Source organism: Paroedura picta, chromosome 9, assembly GCF_049243985.1.
Source record: "Paroedura picta isolate Pp20150507F chromosome 9, Ppicta_v3.0, whole genome shotgun sequence".
Lineage (NCBI taxonomy): Eukaryota > Metazoa > Chordata > Lepidosauria > Squamata > Gekkonidae > Paroedura > Paroedura picta.
In genome coordinates, this window is record NC_135377.1 from 35,802,538 (window position 1) to 35,820,632 (window position 18,095).

The 18,095-nt window shown below is 39.2% G+C and overlaps 1 protein-coding gene across 1 annotated transcript in view; it reads left to right on the top strand.

Annotated features, from left to right (window-relative positions):
- TOX (thymocyte selection associated high mobility group box) overlaps positions 1-18,095 on the top strand; it is a 235,531-nt gene that overhangs the window by 173,174 nt on the left and 44,262 nt on the right. The window contains exons 4-5 of the mRNA XM_077352333.1: positions 8,295-8,573; positions 16,400-16,630. Of these exons, the coding sequence (XP_077208448.1) occupies positions 8,295-8,573; positions 16,400-16,630 (510 nt within the window). The remainder of the gene's footprint in view (positions 1-8,294; positions 8,574-16,399; positions 16,631-18,095) is intronic.

Below are 18,095 nucleotides of genomic sequence, written 5' to 3' on the forward strand. Positions count from 1 at the left end.
TAAAAGAGTTCCAGGGCACACCGTGCTTCATTGGTACAAGTAAATTGGCAAAAAATCTCTTCCACAAATTCACTCACTTGCAGAACAAGTGAATTCATTTGGGACTCATCACATACAATACGTCCAGCGAACAGCCAATGAGGTAGGCTATCCTGCCCCTGTCCTTATTCCTATCCACTGCCAGCCCACTCTTCTTGACTGACTGTGAGACATAAGGCAGCCAGTGAATGAGCTGGGAAGGGCTGGTCTCCAGAAGGGTCATCCAGCTGGCGACCAGGCCTTGGGAGGGAACAATGGTTAGCCATGGCCTCGCTGGCACGGCGGGGGGGGAGGTCAGGTAAGGCTATAACCCATGCCAGTGATTCCCCCCCAAGACAAAGGCCCGCCACAGCCTCGGCAGGCCTGCCTAGGGCAGGGGAAGAGGGAGGAAGGGAGTCTCCGCCACTGTTCCCCCCGCCCCAAGGCCTACCACAGCCTCTCCAGGCCTTGGCAGACCTGCCTGGGCCAGGGGGGACCACTAGTGCTCTCACTGCACCAAAAAGGCCTGCTACAGCCTCTCCAGGCCTCGGCAGGCCTGCCCGGGGTGCAGTGTGGGGAGGGAAGGCTAGCACCCATTGTATTTTTAATTACAATGGACTTTTTGCTAGTACTTATAATAATTACTTTCAGTGTTCAAAACCATCACAAAGTGGTTTGTATCTCACAAAATCCACTTACTCAGTGGCCCTTGCAGAGCAGTAGTTTCGTTCTTCCCCTCCAATGCAGCTCATTGTATTTCCTAAAATCTTCCTGGGGATCATTAGGAGCGGCATAATGGGCAAAGTTAGGATGTGCAGTGGGAGGAATAAATGGTGGGAATTCTTCCAAAGGTGGAACTATTTTTTGTCTTTGAAACCAAATTGTAGGACACAAACCACTTTCTTCTTGTAAACCATCAAACCATCAATGTAAAGTAAGCCAGTATTATTTGCTCCATATGGGTGGTGACGCTCAGACCCATTATGCACGGGGGGAATAACGCACATTCCGGGTGGAATGGCGGCGACTAAAATCACTGATAACGCATGGTGCCGGCTGCAACCGGCTGCAGCTTTGGTGCATGCCGCCGAAAAAGCCTCGTTAGAGAAACACGGAAGAAAGCGCAGCTTCCGGGTGACCGGGGCGCAACCAGAAGTGGCGCCGGGATCGGCGTGTGCATACTCTGGGTTTTGCCGCCGTCGCACCCCGCCCAATGCATAAGCGGTGTGTGTCACGTCTTCCCCCTCCGCGTTTTCCATGTGACCCGAAATCGCCGTTTCGGCGGCCGTGCATAATGGGCCTCAGAGGGGCTTGCCTAAGACCTCCTAGTAAGTATGTGGCAGAGGTGACATTTAAGCTTCTAGATCATGTCTTACGCATAGCATTATAACAGCTCTTAAGTGCCTTGAAACCACAAGAAATAGGGTGTGGAGGGATGTTTCAAAATAAGCCATGGCAAATAATAGTTATTGTGGGTATATCAGGTAAATTCTTTTGAATTGTTTGTCTTGCTTTTATTCCTAAGTTGTCAGCTAGATAATAAGCAATAGAATTTTGTCTGGCTGTGTGTTTTAAAAATATTTTCAAATTCCAGTGAGCATGAAATACATTAATATCTTGTATAATGAGCATTTGTCATTACATATTGATTTGCACTGTTCTTGAGGACTGTGTCCATTCCTTTCTTGACTACTATAAAATCAATTCAGATTTTTCTGTGTGTTTTTTTTTAATGCAATACTTGACTTTGCAGGCTTCACTCACATAATTATCCTGCAGATAGTATGTAGACAAAGTTGTAAATAATACAGTAGAGAAGAAGAACTTATTAGCATATCATTAAGCTACATTTGTCCCCAGAGCAAAACCCATTTTTCATCACTTACTGGAAGTATCTTGCTTTATAATTATACGTATCTGAAAATGGCAGAGCTTTAACATTTGACTATGATTCTAGGGATCTTGTTCATATTGGCAAGTACATGACACACAGACACAATGGTGTTTTTCAAGTCAAGTCATTTGGGGCATTAGTATGGCTTGTAATTATTCAGCTGTTGAATTTTTAAAAATAATTTATTACAGGAAAAATCAAATAACAATAGTATGCTTGTTTTACATCCAAATATGCATTGGGTTTACACATAAAAATATTGTAAAATCTGGGAGTCCCTGATATAGTGGATCCAAACATTCTGTTGAATTGATTAAAGGAAGATCACATACATAGTTTATTTTATTCTTGCAATTAATGGTTAACTTATAACTAATCAGGAACTTTTGATAAAGATATGTCTACTATCACATTAGGCTAATATATTTCAAATGTTACTTGTCATGTTATAGCTGCTGTTGACCCTTTTAGAATTTGGTGCACTTGTAAAAGATAACAAAATTATTCACCATTAATTCTTCAAAATGAGTCACAATTAAATGTTTTATTGTTTGCTGAGAGGGACCAAATGAGTGGACTTTGCAGGATCAAACTAAATTGTCCAAATTAGAAACATTCATAAAGAATATACTAAATGAACATGTACACTTCTGTAATAATAATTTTATTATCTTCCCCTTTCAGGCCAGACTTTTAATTATGACCCCTTTTATATCAAGAAAAACCATGTATTTTGGATTAAAAACCTATTTCTTTAACTAGTTGAGTTAAAGGCTGTGGTTTGATACATTCCAGCTACAACTTTTATAAAACCAGAGAACACTTCTAATAACACTTTTCTAATTTAATGGTTCAGTGCACAGTCAGTAAAGATTTAAATAATTCAGTAAGAAAGCCTATTCTCTCTTCTTTATTGGAAGTTTGAGTCAGGCAAATTCTCTGACATTTAATAGGTTTTAACCCTTTTAATAACTTCTTATAATGAAATTTATTGAAGGTTGTTTTAAAGAAAGGGTTATTATATTAGAGCAAATAGCAGTCAGTGGGTTTTTCATGATTAGTTTTGAGACCTTGGCCCTGTGTGACATAGAGGTTATTAACACATCAAATAGAAGAGAATGTTAATATTCATAAAATTAAGTGTATACTAAGAAATACAGAAATGTTACGCTATTACATTTGTGTCATTACATGATCACGCTCTAAAAATCAGCTGTTAACATTTGAGTATTTAATTGTTTTAAAGGAGCTTAAGGTCACTTACAAGTGCTGATACAATGGGAAACAACTTAAGATGGCTTCCCTCATAAGAATATTATACAACGTCATTAGTACAAAACATTGTATTTTAGCACAATTGTATTTAGCACATTGTATTTTAGCACATTGTATTTAGTACAATCCTAAGCAGAGTTACACCTAAGATGCTTTAGAAGGATAAAGATAAAGATAAAGGTATTCCCTGTGCAAGCACCGAGTCATGTCTGACCCTTGGGGAGACACCCTCTAGCATTTTCTTGGCAGACTCAGTACAAGGTGGTTTGCCAGTGCCTTCCCCAGTCATTACCGTTTTACTCCCCAGAAAGCTAATTTTACCGACCTCAGAAGAATTGAAGGCTGAGTCAACCTTGAGTTGGCTGCTGGGATCGAACTCCCAGCCTCATGGTCAATGCTTCAGACAGCATGTCGGCTGCCTTACCACCCTGCGCCACAAGAGACTCTTTTAGAAGGATATAAGTCTTCTAATAGTTCCTGAATTGTTTTGCATTTGTCATGTAAAGTTCATCTTTAAAGAGTGTATTTCAATTAGACTTCTAATGATGAGTGGTGTCATAACTGAAGCCTGTGTAGTTGCTCCCATCTTCCATGCATTGGTTGGAAGTTTTGCAGAATCTGGTGCAGAACTTTCTCCCTCAGTTTTCAGACATTCATTAAGAGAGATGTCCAGTAATTTCTGAGCTCTGGCCATTGTAAACACACATCATGTTAACACTTCCTTGTTTCTATGTACTTACCAAATAGTCTTCCAGTAATCATCTCTGTCTAGTTTTAGGATTTATACATGCTCTTTTTACAGCTGGTAATATTTCTTTTTATCAGCTATAGCCTCTGAGCTTATAATTCCTTACCAAAGCTCTGACTTGTTTTGCAATGTGCTGTAACACTTTCAAGGAAATCAGAACATAGAATAAGTGATCAACAAATATATTCCTTCTGCATGTATTCATTAAAAAAAGGAACATAGAAGCATATCCCAGGTCTTTGGTTGAGGCCAGTGCAATGAGGAAGATCATGCTCTCCCTCGCAGGGCTGGTGTTAGCACCTGGGTTGTTGCCAGCTAGGCCCCCCTCTCCGTCCCCGATAGTAGGTATATCAGTCTTTTGGGCATTGGGGTAGAGTTATTTATTGCCTTGTTTGCTGTGGTTTTTCTGTATTGTATTGGTATGTCCTTTTAATGGGGGTTTTAATGGGGGGTTTAATGAGGACTTTGTGACCCACCATGAGCTATTGTATGGGAGTGGTGGGATATAAATCATATAATTAAATTAATAAGGGACCTCAAAGATCCCAGCCCCCTGCATGACTCAGGAAATTCACAGCTACCTCCCACCCACACCCCTGCTCTGTGCCCAGAGTAAGGCAAAAAACCTCCAGGATCCCTGGACTTCCCTCCTCTGGACATATTCCAGCTTGTTAACAACTTGCAGAGTATTCCTTCATACTTACTTTGAAGGGCTGCATACCTCAAGAAGCATCTGTTTGCCTATACCCCCCGAAAACTGACTCACTCCATGCATGCTAACAAGAACCTAGTAATCCATGGCCCAAAGAAATCTGCCTGGCCTCCAATAGAGTCAGAGCTTTTTCATCTGTAGCACCAACCAGGTGAAATATGCTCCCCAATAATATCGTCCCTATTGGAATTTAAACAGTTCCATGGGTCCTGCAAAATGGAGCTCTTCTGCCAGGCTTTTGAATAAGACCAGCAACAAGGACCCTATCACTGACCTCATGGCCAGGAAATGTAACATCAATCAACTCCTAATATGTCCGTTTCATAAATTACACTGCTCCTATTAATTTGCAATATATTGGTTACCTACAATTATCATATTTCTTTATTGAAAATGATATTTTTTTTCTTATACTTATATACCACACTCCCCTTATGGCTCAGGGCTGTTTAAAGAGAACATGAACAGGTACAACATATTCAATAATAGAGATAGGAGCAGTAACAGTAGTAACAGTAGCAACCTATAGTAACAATGACAGCAGTAATAGTTGAAACGTTAGCATATCAACTGTAACTGTAACTCCATAGATAGGTCAATGCAGGACTGCCTCTTGATGTATTTAATGGGCATTTCTGTATGGGAGGAAGAGTTCTGGGGACACAGTAGATGTTGTTGATTCAATTGATCTCAACCAAATGCCAGGTGGAAGAGCTCCATTTTGCAGGCCATGCAAAACTGTGCTAAGACATGGCCCAGATTTCTTCTGAGAGTTCATTCCACCAGGTGAGGGCCAGAACAGAGAATGATCTGGCCCTGGTTGAGGCCAAATGTGCTTCCTTTGGACCAGGTATCAGCAGCTGGTTGATATTGGCTGTGCATAGTGCTCTTTGAGGGGCATAGGCAGGGAGGTGGTAGTGCTATCCATTTCAGCAAAGCTTAGCTCTAGTTTTCCGCTGCAACCTCATCTAATATGAAAATGCTAAATTTGTGTTTTATTAGCATTACAAAAAAGGTCTGATAATGTTTTGTTCAGTAATTGTACAATACAAGCTGTAATCACACTTTAAGGCCAGCGATGCATTTCAGTAGCCTTGAGGACTGTACAGTATTCAGGGTCAAATGGTAACAGGCAAGGCTAAATGGAAAAGCTTCAGAGATGCCTTACTTTCCCTTGTTCTTGCTGCAACTGGCATATTTCCAGGCCTTTCCTGCTAACTCCACAGAAAGCAGCAGCTGGTGACTAACATTAGCAAATAAGGCCTCAGGGCTGCCCATATTCGAGTTCTTCATTCACCAACTGCTATTCAGTGAAACAGCTGGATCAGAAGCGATACAGCCAAGAAATAGTTAGAGTTTTATGTGTACAACTGTTCAGATATAGATTGTCTGCTAGAGGCAGAGATAATGATAGCTTTCAAGGCTAATATGTTTGGCTGAGATGGAGCTGGTGTTTGAAAGCAGAGAGTAAAAAGCCAGCAACAATCTTAAAATGTCTCTCAGATGTAAGATAGACAGTGTGTATCAATTTTTTCCTGTCCTATACATACTTTCTATGTGTTTCTTTTTATTCCAGAAAATTTAATTCACAAATGTATATAAAGCCTGCTTTTTAATATTGCCAAAATCCATTTCAAAATGTTTTAGTGAAAACTGGACTTGCTTATAGGGTAGTTTTGAGACCTTCACGATTCAGGTTACTGACATGAATGCAATCAATCTAATGCCAAAATGTAAATAAATAAATAAATAAATGAACAGTCAATCACCACTTTTAGTAACTTGTTGAAAAATCCTTGCTTTTTTGTAAAACTGTTATTGGTTAAATATTGTAACTTTTATTGGCTACTTAACTTGCAGTTTAGAATAATCTCATAGTGTGTACTGTGTGAGAAGTATAAGGATGTAGGCTGGGATTGCCAGCTTCCAGGCCTCGTAGATTTCCCAGAATTTTAATTAATTGATCTTCAAGTGACTGAGATCTCTTCCCCAGGTGAAAAGTGCTGATTTTGAACTCCTTCTCCTCCCTAAACTGCACACTTCCTGGGCTCTTCCCCAAAATCAACAAGAATTTCCCAACTCAGAGGTGGCAATCCTACTTTTTGAACTTGACAGGAAACTATTGTTTTTCTTTTTGTTATTTAGAAGGACATAGGGTTGCAAACAAGTGTTGCCTGACAGCCTGACGGGAGTAGGAAAATAAATAAATGTAAAACTCCTGACAGACCCCTTCCCCCATTCCTGCCCCCTGGTATCCTGTTGGACATGAAATATTAAAGTAGAAGAAGTGTTTATATCCCTCTTTTAACTACCCAAAGGAATCTCAGAGCAGCTTACAATCGCCTTCCCTTCCTCTCCCCACAAAAGACACTCTGACCTATTAGGCACGGCAGCTGCTATGCTAGGCGGCCGCTGTGTTGTTGCGGCAGGGCAGGATTCCCCACCGTTCCCCGTATATGCACAGGGGCAGAGCTCCCTGTCATACATTGATGCCCTGGCATAGCTCACGCACACATGCCGGGGGGGGAGTGGGAAGGGGCTGGGCCCCCATAGCATGCTACAGCAGGGGCAGGGGGTATAGCATGCTACAGCAGGGGCAGGGGGTATAGAGATGTTAAGATTCAGATCTAATGATCTAATGATGCAATTACAGCTCATTTTTTTAAATCCAGAAAAAGACAGATAAAAACACAATAAGGTTTATTTGTTTGCTTGCTTATTTATTTATTTATTTATTTATTTGTTTGTTTGTTTATTTGTTTGTTTATTTATTTATTTATTTATTTATTTATTTATTTATTTATTTATTTGATACTGCCTTCTCCCGAGGAGGGCAGTTTACATAGAACTTAGGGAACAGGGAACAGTACAAATAACTTGGTAGTTATAAACAGTAACAATACAGTGATGACAATAGAACAGTATGATAGAACAGTGAAACAGTAGAACAAAGCTAAGAACAGTAATTTAACTACAGCATACTGACATTCAGGAGCCTCTTGTGGCGCAGAATGGTAAGGCAGCCATCTGAAAGCTTTGCCCATGAGGCTGGGTGTTCAATCCCAGCAGCCGGCTCAAGGTTGACTCAGCCTTCCATCCTTCCGAGGTCGGTAAAATGAGTACCCAGCTTGCTGGGGGGTAAACGGTAATGACTGGGGAAGGCACTGGCAAACCACCCCGTATTGAGTCTGCCATGAAAACGCTGGAGGGCATCACCCCAAAGGTCAGACATGACTCGGTGCTTGCCTTTACCTTTTATACTGACATTCATGTGCGTTGATCAAATCGGCAGTGGTTTTCATGGGAGTTATGCTCGGGAGCCAATGGAAGGTGATATGTTCAGGTTGACCTCAACCAAATGCCTGGCAGAGGAGCTCCCTTTGGCAGGCCTTGCGTAATTGTTCAAGATCCATCAGGGCCCTGATCTCCTCTGGGAGCTCATTTCACCAGGTTGAGGCGAGTATGGAGAATGCTCTGGCCCTGGTTGAGGTCAAGCAAGCTTGAATTCCTTAGCCCTGATCTGATACGCTATATTTTTCTTACATGGTGCACAAGTTTTCAGTTTAAAACTTGCCAAGTAGTAATGAGGCAATGTATTCTCAGCACAATAATGAGACACAATTACATTCCTATTTCCTTTTTTTTAGATGCAAGATTTACGGAATACAGAAGGAGCTCAGTATACTTCCCACCCCCAGATGTCAGCCATGAGACCAAGAGTTCAGCCTGGCGACATTAGGCAGCCGGGAATGATGCAACATGGTCAGCTGACTACTATTAACCAATCACAGCTAAGTGCTCAACTTGGCTTGAATATGGGTGGAAACAATGTTCCTCACAATTCTCCATCTCCTCCTGGAAGCAAGTCTGCAACTCCATCACCATCCAGTTCAGTTCATGAAGATGAAGGTGATGATACTTCTAAGGTACGTATGAAACTCTGTGGAGATTTTCAAGTGTTTTTTTAGTTGTTATTCTGTGGATCAGTAGATAATCTCATTTACAAATTCCTGCTTCTAAAAAGACTTATTTTAAAAGATATAGAATGATACAGATTAGTCCCTGTATGTATATAAACAGGCTGAACAAAATTCACATACTGTATCTCTCACCTCCTAGAGCCTCTTGTGGCGCAGAGTGGTAAGGCAGCCGCCTGAAAGCTTTGCTCATGAGGTTGGGAGTTCGATCCCAGCAGCCGGCTCAAGGTTGACTCAGCCTTCCATCCTTCCGAGGTCGGTAAAATGAGTACCCAGCTTGCTGAGGGGTGAACGGTAATGGCTGGGGAAGGCACTGGCAAACCACCCCGTATTGAGTCTGCCATGAAAATGCTGGAGGGCATCACCCCAAGGGTCAGACATGACTCGGTGCTTGCACAGGGGATACCTTTACCTTTACCTTTATCTCTCACCTCCACCCTCTGATCTGCCCACTTTGTAGGATAAGACGCAGGAGATGCAGGTCAGTGAAGATAACTGCATACAGCTCTTCAAAGAAAACAGCACACAATTTATTTTGCCATCGTTTTTTAAATACTATTACTTCTAAATATCAAACAAACACCAATGGCATAAAAATAACTACACAGTGACAAAGAAAAAATATCAAAGATTGATAAATATTTTTAAAATAAAAAGCTTTGAAGATAAAAAGTGCTACAGCAGTGGAGATCTCAGGGTCTTTATCCTCAAGAAAAAAATGTATCAGCCTCATATCAGAATGAAAATGTCTCCTACCCAGCAGTGGGGTGAAGTATAACTCCCACTCCAAGGAATATTTAGGGCAGTGAATTAGCACTAATTCTAAATATCTTTATACATTTCATCTGTGCAGAAAAAAAGGATATGGTATCGTCTTTCCTGTATAGTACTACAGAATACTGATAGGGAATTACACACTTTAATATTCCTTTACATAAAATACTCCTTGTATGCAGTGGATAAGAGTTCTTCTAACGTGGCTCATTTTAAGTATTTTACATGGCAAAGTATTCCAATAAAGTGAAGTTCCTTTCTTGTATTCTGAAGTAGTAGAATGTTCTACATGCTTTTTTTCCCTTTACATTTTTACATTTTCTCTTACTATGCAATAATGTGCATTAGACAGTGAATAGAACACAGATCAAGAGAGTCTGTGCCCTTCAGACGTTTCTGTCCTGGCAACGGGATATTGTGGGAAGTGATGAGTGGAAATGAGATCAGGGATTGACACTTAAGAGTAGAAATGGGAATGAGAATATCAGAAGTCAAAATGGAGGCTAGTAAGATAAGTCTTGGTGGTTTACGAAAGATTTTTTAAAAGCTATCTCTGAATAAAAAGTTTAGACAGAGGGGACTCAGCCTGTTGAACACAATGGGAATGGGAGAAGTTACAGGGAGCTGATGTGCATGAGTTTGACAGAAATGGTGTAGGGGAACATAAGGAAATACATCATCATCAACAAATCTTTTTAATTGAAGCCCAGAAATGTATAAAGCATGATAGGAAGTTTTCATCATCTTCCAGCTGGGATGATTTTTGTAGTAAACATTTTAATGAAAAAAATTGAGCTTTTGGACACACTGGAAACAGCACATGTAATGGAAACAAAAATATTGCAAAAACCAAAGAACACCTTGGGTCCACATTTTTGCCCTGAAGCACCATACACAGACATTCCTCAGTCATCAGGAATACACTCAGGATCTGATTAGAACAGCAAAAGGACCACCCTACATGGAACTTCATTCCCTGAGTAGTTTTCTCTCTATGCAGTCACCTGTACCTGAAGTGACTTAAGCTACACAAGAAGCACTGGCTGGTGCTTTGAGACATTTCTGCTCACATATCCATTTTCTTGTTGAAAATAAATCCTTCACTCCTGGCTTCTACAAAACAGGGAGCATGTCAGATTTATAAAACAGACGTGATTTAAAATGTCAATTTTTAAAAAATGTTTTTGATTTGACTCAGGTGTATGGTATTTAAAATTAAATTTCCCACTCTAATATGTGATATCCTGCTGTGGACAATTTCGGCATGATTTCTAACATATGAACTTAGTTTATGATTCACAGTATTATGTAAATTCCACCAAGATTAGTAGCACCAAACTCAGTATCTCTTATCTGCAACCCATGAAATAGGGGTCAGTTAAATAAAGATGAGTTGTAATCTAGTATATCAAGGATGTAATTCAGTTATGAGTTATGCCTGTTTATGTTATTTCAATACTTTCATTACTGAAACTGCAAAATAATCAGGTATTTAAAAAATAAGTCCTACAGCAGTCTCTGAATAAATTCTGGTTAAAAAGGGTATTATTAATCGAATACACATTTCATAGAAATCTTTTTTTCTTGCATATTTTATACTTTTTAGCATTTTTCAATATGCATTTTACATGGGAAAATAATTTGCATATGAAATATATAAATATAAACCAATTCAATATTTTCTTTTCAGTCTCTATTAATTTTTAGAATGTTTGCATATTGGGCCAGATTCAGGGCACTGCTCAGCTCCCTCTGCTTCTCTTAAAGGGTTTTTTTTTCCAGAATGCTCAATTTTATAATGAAGCAGTAAATGAAATATCTTCCCCTATTTTATCTTTCTGTGACACTGATTGCATATTCTGTGATCATCGTAATTTCTTTTATGACTTAGCAGATCTGATTAATTGGCTCAAATATTCCATGTGAAATCATTCTAATTAGCAAGTAATAATACTGCCACCTAGTAAATATACTCTCATCACAAAAGCTCACCTATGTATACCGAGTCCAAACACTCTGCTTGACATTTGAAAAGATACCCCCTCCCCCGGTGCTGTAGAACTTGGAAGAAAATGTTAACAAACTCTAATTATAGTCAAATGGTCATTCATTATTAATGCTTTTCTGTAGGGATATTTATGTTTGGGTGGTAGAATCACTCTTAATTTATCTTAATAATTACATTGGGCCACAAGGGAGAAAGTAGTTTCCTTAATATGTGGTAATCAAGCTGTATTAGAGCCTATACATCAGACCTAAAATCTTGAATTGTGGCTAGAGCAAGTTGTTTGGGCACTGAAGAGCAATGAGTGAGTCTAAATCTAAAAGAAAGACATTTTCAAAAGATGAAATTGGTGATAGATCCTCCTGGCCACACATAAAGAGCCTTCTTCCTGCGGAAGAATCTTTCTCAGTGGATACCTCTTCTTGAACTAAGGTCTTGCAATGGGTTTAGTAAAAACTAGAATCTTCTGTGCCTCTGTGTGGACACTGTCCTTGGAAATGGTGTTGGAAATGCTGAGTTTGTAACATAACTTTTTCTCTTAAAGTTTAGTTTCATTGTCTTATATCATGTCCTGGAACTGGAGGGTTAACTACAGCTATTTTGAAGCCTTTGCTTCTGTTCCTAAAATGTCTGGGAATAGTCTAAGTCATATTGTTCAGAATATTGCTTGTATAGGAACTTGAACCTGTGTAAGTAAGAGGCTTTTACGTTTGTACACATAGTAAGATTGTCAGCCTCCCAATGGGGATGTGAAATCCCCCCCCCCCGCCCAAACAGGCATAGCAACAAGAGAAAAATAAAAATTTAAATGGCCATTGGTGTTACATCACTTCCAGAAAAAACTGCTGTTTACAGTACTCTAAAGTGACATTAATCTTAAATTGCCAAAGACTCCATGGTTTTAACTTAGACTTTCAGGTAATTCCAAGAGTGGGATGATATCACTTTCAGATTTTCCCAGAGAATCATGCCACTAACCAGTATCTCCCGGTATCCTGCTAATTGTCAAGCCTGGCCTGACAAACCTGACGTATCCCATTTCTATGGTTTACTGGGAGACTTGGTAAAAAATAGTTAAATGACATTTTCCATGTTCAGTGGGTTTATTCTGGCCACTTCACTATTATGGCCATCTAGTAAGAACTAATTATCCATTATGTTGGATTTGGTGTTGCTAAATAATTGTGTTACCCATTATATCTTCACAAATACATATCTCTAACAAGATGGAAGAATATTTGTTTCATGCTCATTTGGATTTCACTTAGGAAAGGGTTTCGCAGGGTTTCGAGAAAAGAGAGCCATGAGAGTACTGTAAACATCAGTGTTAACTAACTGAAACATGATTGCTTAAGAAGTGCTGCAGCCTATTCTGTATGTGTGTCAGAGAGAGGCTTAACCATTTTTACTTTATATGGTAAGTTATACTAGAATTTTATGTTGTTTGTTCAGTCTATTATGCAGATGGCACTTGATTAAAATCTATTTTAAACTATGGTGATTACTGCGAGATAGTGTGAACAGAACAGCTCTCCTACCACCATTAAAGGCTTTGGAATGATTGCAGTTTATTTTAAATATGCTTATAGGCGTTTCTTAACTTCTCAAGGGACATTTAGATATCAACAGTGTGCCTTATTTGATAGCCTTAAATCCTTTACTATATATCCTTGTGATCTATTATTCTTGCAACATGGTTAATACACACAATTTTAAAGTGAGAAACCATTGCTTTCTTGTGATAAATAAGTTAAATACATCACTATAATTAAGCAATAAGTCCTGACAGGAGGTGGATTACCATGAGCTAACTGCACCTCTAGGGATTCTGAAGCACAAGTCTATGCTTAGCAAAATAAGTATGAGGATTTTTTTTTAATTATTTCCCATCTGTCTCTGTTTTGGAGGTTAGCAGCAAAGTCTGTATAACTGCTAGATGGTTATAAGTGTAAGGTGGAGACATCATCCCCATTATTTTCAAGGTTATTAGTTGTGCAATTTATCCATATTTTAAAATATATTAACAGAATTTCCTTAGGGATAGTCTGTCTTTAGTTCTGTGGATGAACAACTCAGAGGTAATGGATCATTTAGATTCTGGCAGAATTTGTTCAGTTTAAGCTCTGTTTAACCTTTAGGCATATTGAAGCTATTCACAAGGCTAAGAATTGGATCGTAATTGGACCCCAAATATATGAATTATCAAAAAAAAAATTTAAAGACCTTCCCTAAGAGTTCTACTCATGCCACGTTGTCCAGCAGCAATATCATGACATCCCAACCATGGGCAGTAGTAGAGAGTTACCACTGACATTGCCTGTCCACCAGCTTTTTAGGGGGGAATCCTGAAATATGTAAGTTTAACAGAAGACCGATAAATTAGTGCTTGCCTCCCCCCATTAGGTGATAGATAGGTGAGATTTTAGGTGGAAACTTGGAGCTGTCTCAAGTTTCCAGTTTCTTTTCTGTCTCTTGCTTGGAGGAGTTGACTCAGCAAAGAAAAAGGATGATTAACCAGCCTTGCCAGTCACATTAGTTGTTCCTGAGCATGCTGTATAGCTGCAGTTTTACAGATTTCAACAGGAGTAAACCTATTGAAGAAATAATTATTCATCAATTAACTAGCAGCCTAAACAAGAAAGATTAATTTGGGTGGCTTCCCTGGCTTCCTTGAATTTGAAAACACTGCTAAATATAGCCAAATATACACAGGGATGTCTAGGGATCAGTAAAATTAGTAACAGTTTCTTATCTATCTTAAAAAGAGATAAACACCTATTGCTGTAGTTTAGTTGAATAGCAATTATAAACTGTGTTATCTAAAATACAACAACCAAAATCAAAGGAATGTTGTCTATTTCGTTGCTGTGGAAAAGTGCAAACCAGAAGTGACATTACTGCATCAAAGGTCAATGGGTTGTATAATATAGCTAAGGTGCAATGCAGTGCCATTTCATCTTGATAAGACAGTGAAGAAGACATAACCGGGGGTGCACAACTCAAATAACTGGTTAGGTAAGAATGAACCTTTACTCTGGTGAAGAGAGGCATACTTGGTTCCTTGCCGTGATGTCTTTTGGCACCACCCACAATAGGTTGGAGTCTAAGGTTTTATATTGAAAGAATATACCTCCAGCCTATTCTTGTGTCTGTAATCAGAGAAGGGACAAGAATATCCTTGTAAAGTATTGCCCTGTCTCTAACAATCAGTGTAGTGGGTGCTTCCTAAGGACTGGCAGTTCTGGAAGACAGAATTCCGGATTAAGAGCAACCTCTGGTCCAGTCCAGCAAAGTCCATGTATATGTTTTCAATTCTCAGGTGATTTCTTTATTATCCACTAGTGTACAAATCTTTCAAATTTCAGATAAGGAAAAAATGTAGAAGAAAGGACAGTCAGTGAGGACTAGCCATGACAGAGTGTGGAACTACCTGGCAGAGACAGGATGCTTCTGAGCCTGAGGTTCCAAGGATAGACAACAAAGAAAGTCAACTCCATACCTACTTCTAATTTTTGGGAGGAATATGGTTTTGAAATAAGATGACCTTTCTGACCTTTTTTCTTTGTATTGATAGGCCAAACACAGTCAAGCAAGAGTTTGGTCTAATTAGGATAGATTCAAATGGGTGGGCATGTTGGTCTGAAGTAGCACAATAAAATCAGAGTCAAATAGTACCTTTAAGACCAACAAAGATTTATTCAATAAATCTTTGTTGGTCTTCAAAGTGCTACTGGACTCTAGTTTGATCTAATGTTATCAGTAAACATGTTTGCCCCCAATTTCAGTTGGATATTTCCCAGGTATAACCTCTTGGCCAGAAGGGACAATATCTGGGCTGGAACTTTTTCCCAGCCTTTTGCCATAATCATTCTGAGATCTGAGGGATACTGCTGTTCCAGCCAACATTTTACTCAGAGGGCTCCCCAGGGGGAAGTGCTCCCTGGTTCAAATACATGAGGCCTATCATATGTTGTGTATTCATGTTATAACTCGATATACATGATTTGAGGATAAACAGTACAGGTTTGTGTGCAGTTGTGTAGCTCTTCTTTAGTGAGCAGTAATGGAAAATGCTAAGTCAATTTGTAGCATAATTTGGAGGATAAGATTTTAAAATAGAGTTGTAATTTAAGATCAAAATTTGAATGATAAATGTTGTGTGATCTTGACTATATATAGTCTGAAATACAGAAGAATTGTCATTGTTTCCCCAGTGGCACACTCAAAATTCAGAGACCACTTTCTAGAGCATAACTAACTTTCTAGATCTTGAGTAATTGATTGCTGGATTGGAATTATCTGTTCCTGGCACTATTATCAAAGAAATTTAAGAAAAATGTTTTCTACCACTGATTTCGATTCTTTTGTATAATGGCTAGACTACTGTGAACCAGAAACAGAGAACTTTCACTTTTCATGTTGATTCTGTACAAACAGTTCTCCTTGGGATGATTTTGAGTTGAAGTCTTGGCAATGGATATTTTTCTCCGTATCATAGTTCTGATGTTACACAAACAAATTTTCAACTGTCTTGATTTAAGGTGGAGATGAACTGAATTTTAAGCTTGTCTTAATCCCATAACATGATTTTAAAAAATATACCATAAAACAGATTTTCCCCCACCCACCCACTGTGGATTTCCTCTGTAATTGAACTACTAGCTAGTGCATAGTGATGTTCTTCAGAGGGATGTCAAGCCATTAGCTATAATATCTGAAAAAAGATGAAAAGCTAAGCTGTAACTATATGAAAAAAAATACATAATGAATTTCAGAAAGCAAAGTTATATAATCCAGTATATTTAAAATGCATTTTAGAGATGAAAGCATGTATGATAACAGAAATTTTTTATTATAAAAAAGATATAATTGAAATATCTTTTTAAGCTTCAAACCCACCAAATGCATGTTGACAAAGAACGTCAGATTTAGTTTTCTCTACAGTAATTGTGTGTTTGTGTGTGTGTTTGTAATGTAGTCTGTACTTACTTTGCAGGTCAATGGTGGAGAAAAAAGACCTGCTTCTGATATGGGGAAAAAACCCAAAACTCCCAAGAAGAAGAAGAAGAAGGATCCCAATGAGCCACAGAAGCCTGTTTCTGCCTATGCATTATTTTTCCGAGATACTCAAGCAGCCATCAAAGGCCAAAACCCAAATGCTACTTTTGGGGAAGTCTCTAAAATTGTGGCTTCCATGTGGGATGGCTTGGGGGAAGAACAAAAACAGGTACCAAATTATACTTCCATATGCATGAAATTGATTCACTCGGTAGTAAATGCAAAATGTATGATTTATCTATTATTTTTCAGCAGCTATTTTTATTACTAGAATTAAGCCAGCAAATGTCACAAAGACCGTTTATGCACTGGGAACTTGACTGCCCCAGCTCTCATGCAGGAGTACAAATCCGGGCCGGATGAGGTGCACCAGGTCAAATGCTCCCCCATGTGGGTACAGGAAGAGGTGGGGCAACCTGCCATGACTAAAACTCTAGCCTGCAGCCCGGCATGAATCTTCCAGTGCATAAACGGTCAAACTGGAACCTGGATGTTTCCACTGCCATCCTCTGTAAACACTATATTTCACTTCTTGCCTGGAACTTCAAATATCTGTAATGATCCCACAAGCCTGAAACTAATTAGCAGGTATTACATTTGCAATATTAAACATTCAGTTTTGATCAGTTACCTGTTTCTATCATTTACCTGCCCTATGTTTACTAAACCTGCAAAGAAAGCAGGTGCTCATAACTTTGTTGTTTTTTTCAAGATTAAGGAACTTTTGTGCTGTAGTTGAGGGCACATTCAAAAGCTTCAAGACTAGGACTACACTTAAATACTATAGTTGGTTATCAAGGATTATCAGGGCAATGTGCCTATCAGGGTAATGTGCCAGAGGCCCAAAAGTCCTTTGGCGTTTATTCAGTCTTTTTTACAGTCCCAAAAAAAGAACAGGGACATGACAGCCATTTTAGGTTTCAAATGGCCATACAGGAGGATAAGGAAGAAGTTCAGGATGGAAACCCTAAGGCCATCTGCATATCTTAATATGGAAATCACATCAGAGTTACCTGTGCTTTTCATGCAACAGCCTCCAGTTTCCATACAGGGCTCTGCCCTTAAAACAGCACAAAGTTTTGGTTTTACTGATAGCATACCTGAGCCAGGCCATCAGTTACAGAACAGTGGCATAGGATCCAACCGACAATATTCATTTTTGTTGTAGGATTGTGTTTCAAAATTCAAGTGTACAGAACAATTTTTGAACAAAGACTACGGGCAGGAAATTAGGGCACCATAGAGACAGTTGCCCACCGTAGCATCTGAAGGCAGAACAGATAACACTGTACAAAAAGGGAATGGGAGCCATGTACACAATGTCATAGCTTCAACCTTGAGTAACAATGGATATCTGAAGCCTTTCTTTACTGTATCATGAACATGAAAGTTGTCTTCTTGCATTAGCAAGCTTTCTTGTACCCTTACCTTTCCACCTACTTGCTGTACACCATTTGTTGAAAGCTTTTACTGCCACCCCTTAATTTCAGGCTGTGATCTCCCATTTTTCACCCTGCTGCATGTACTGCTGGGGAGAGATAAGAAGGCTCCTGCAGCCCAGGAAAGGGAAAGCTGGAAGGAGTCCAAGAATGCCAAAAAAATCCACCCTTCTTCCCTTACAGGGAGTTTTCCAC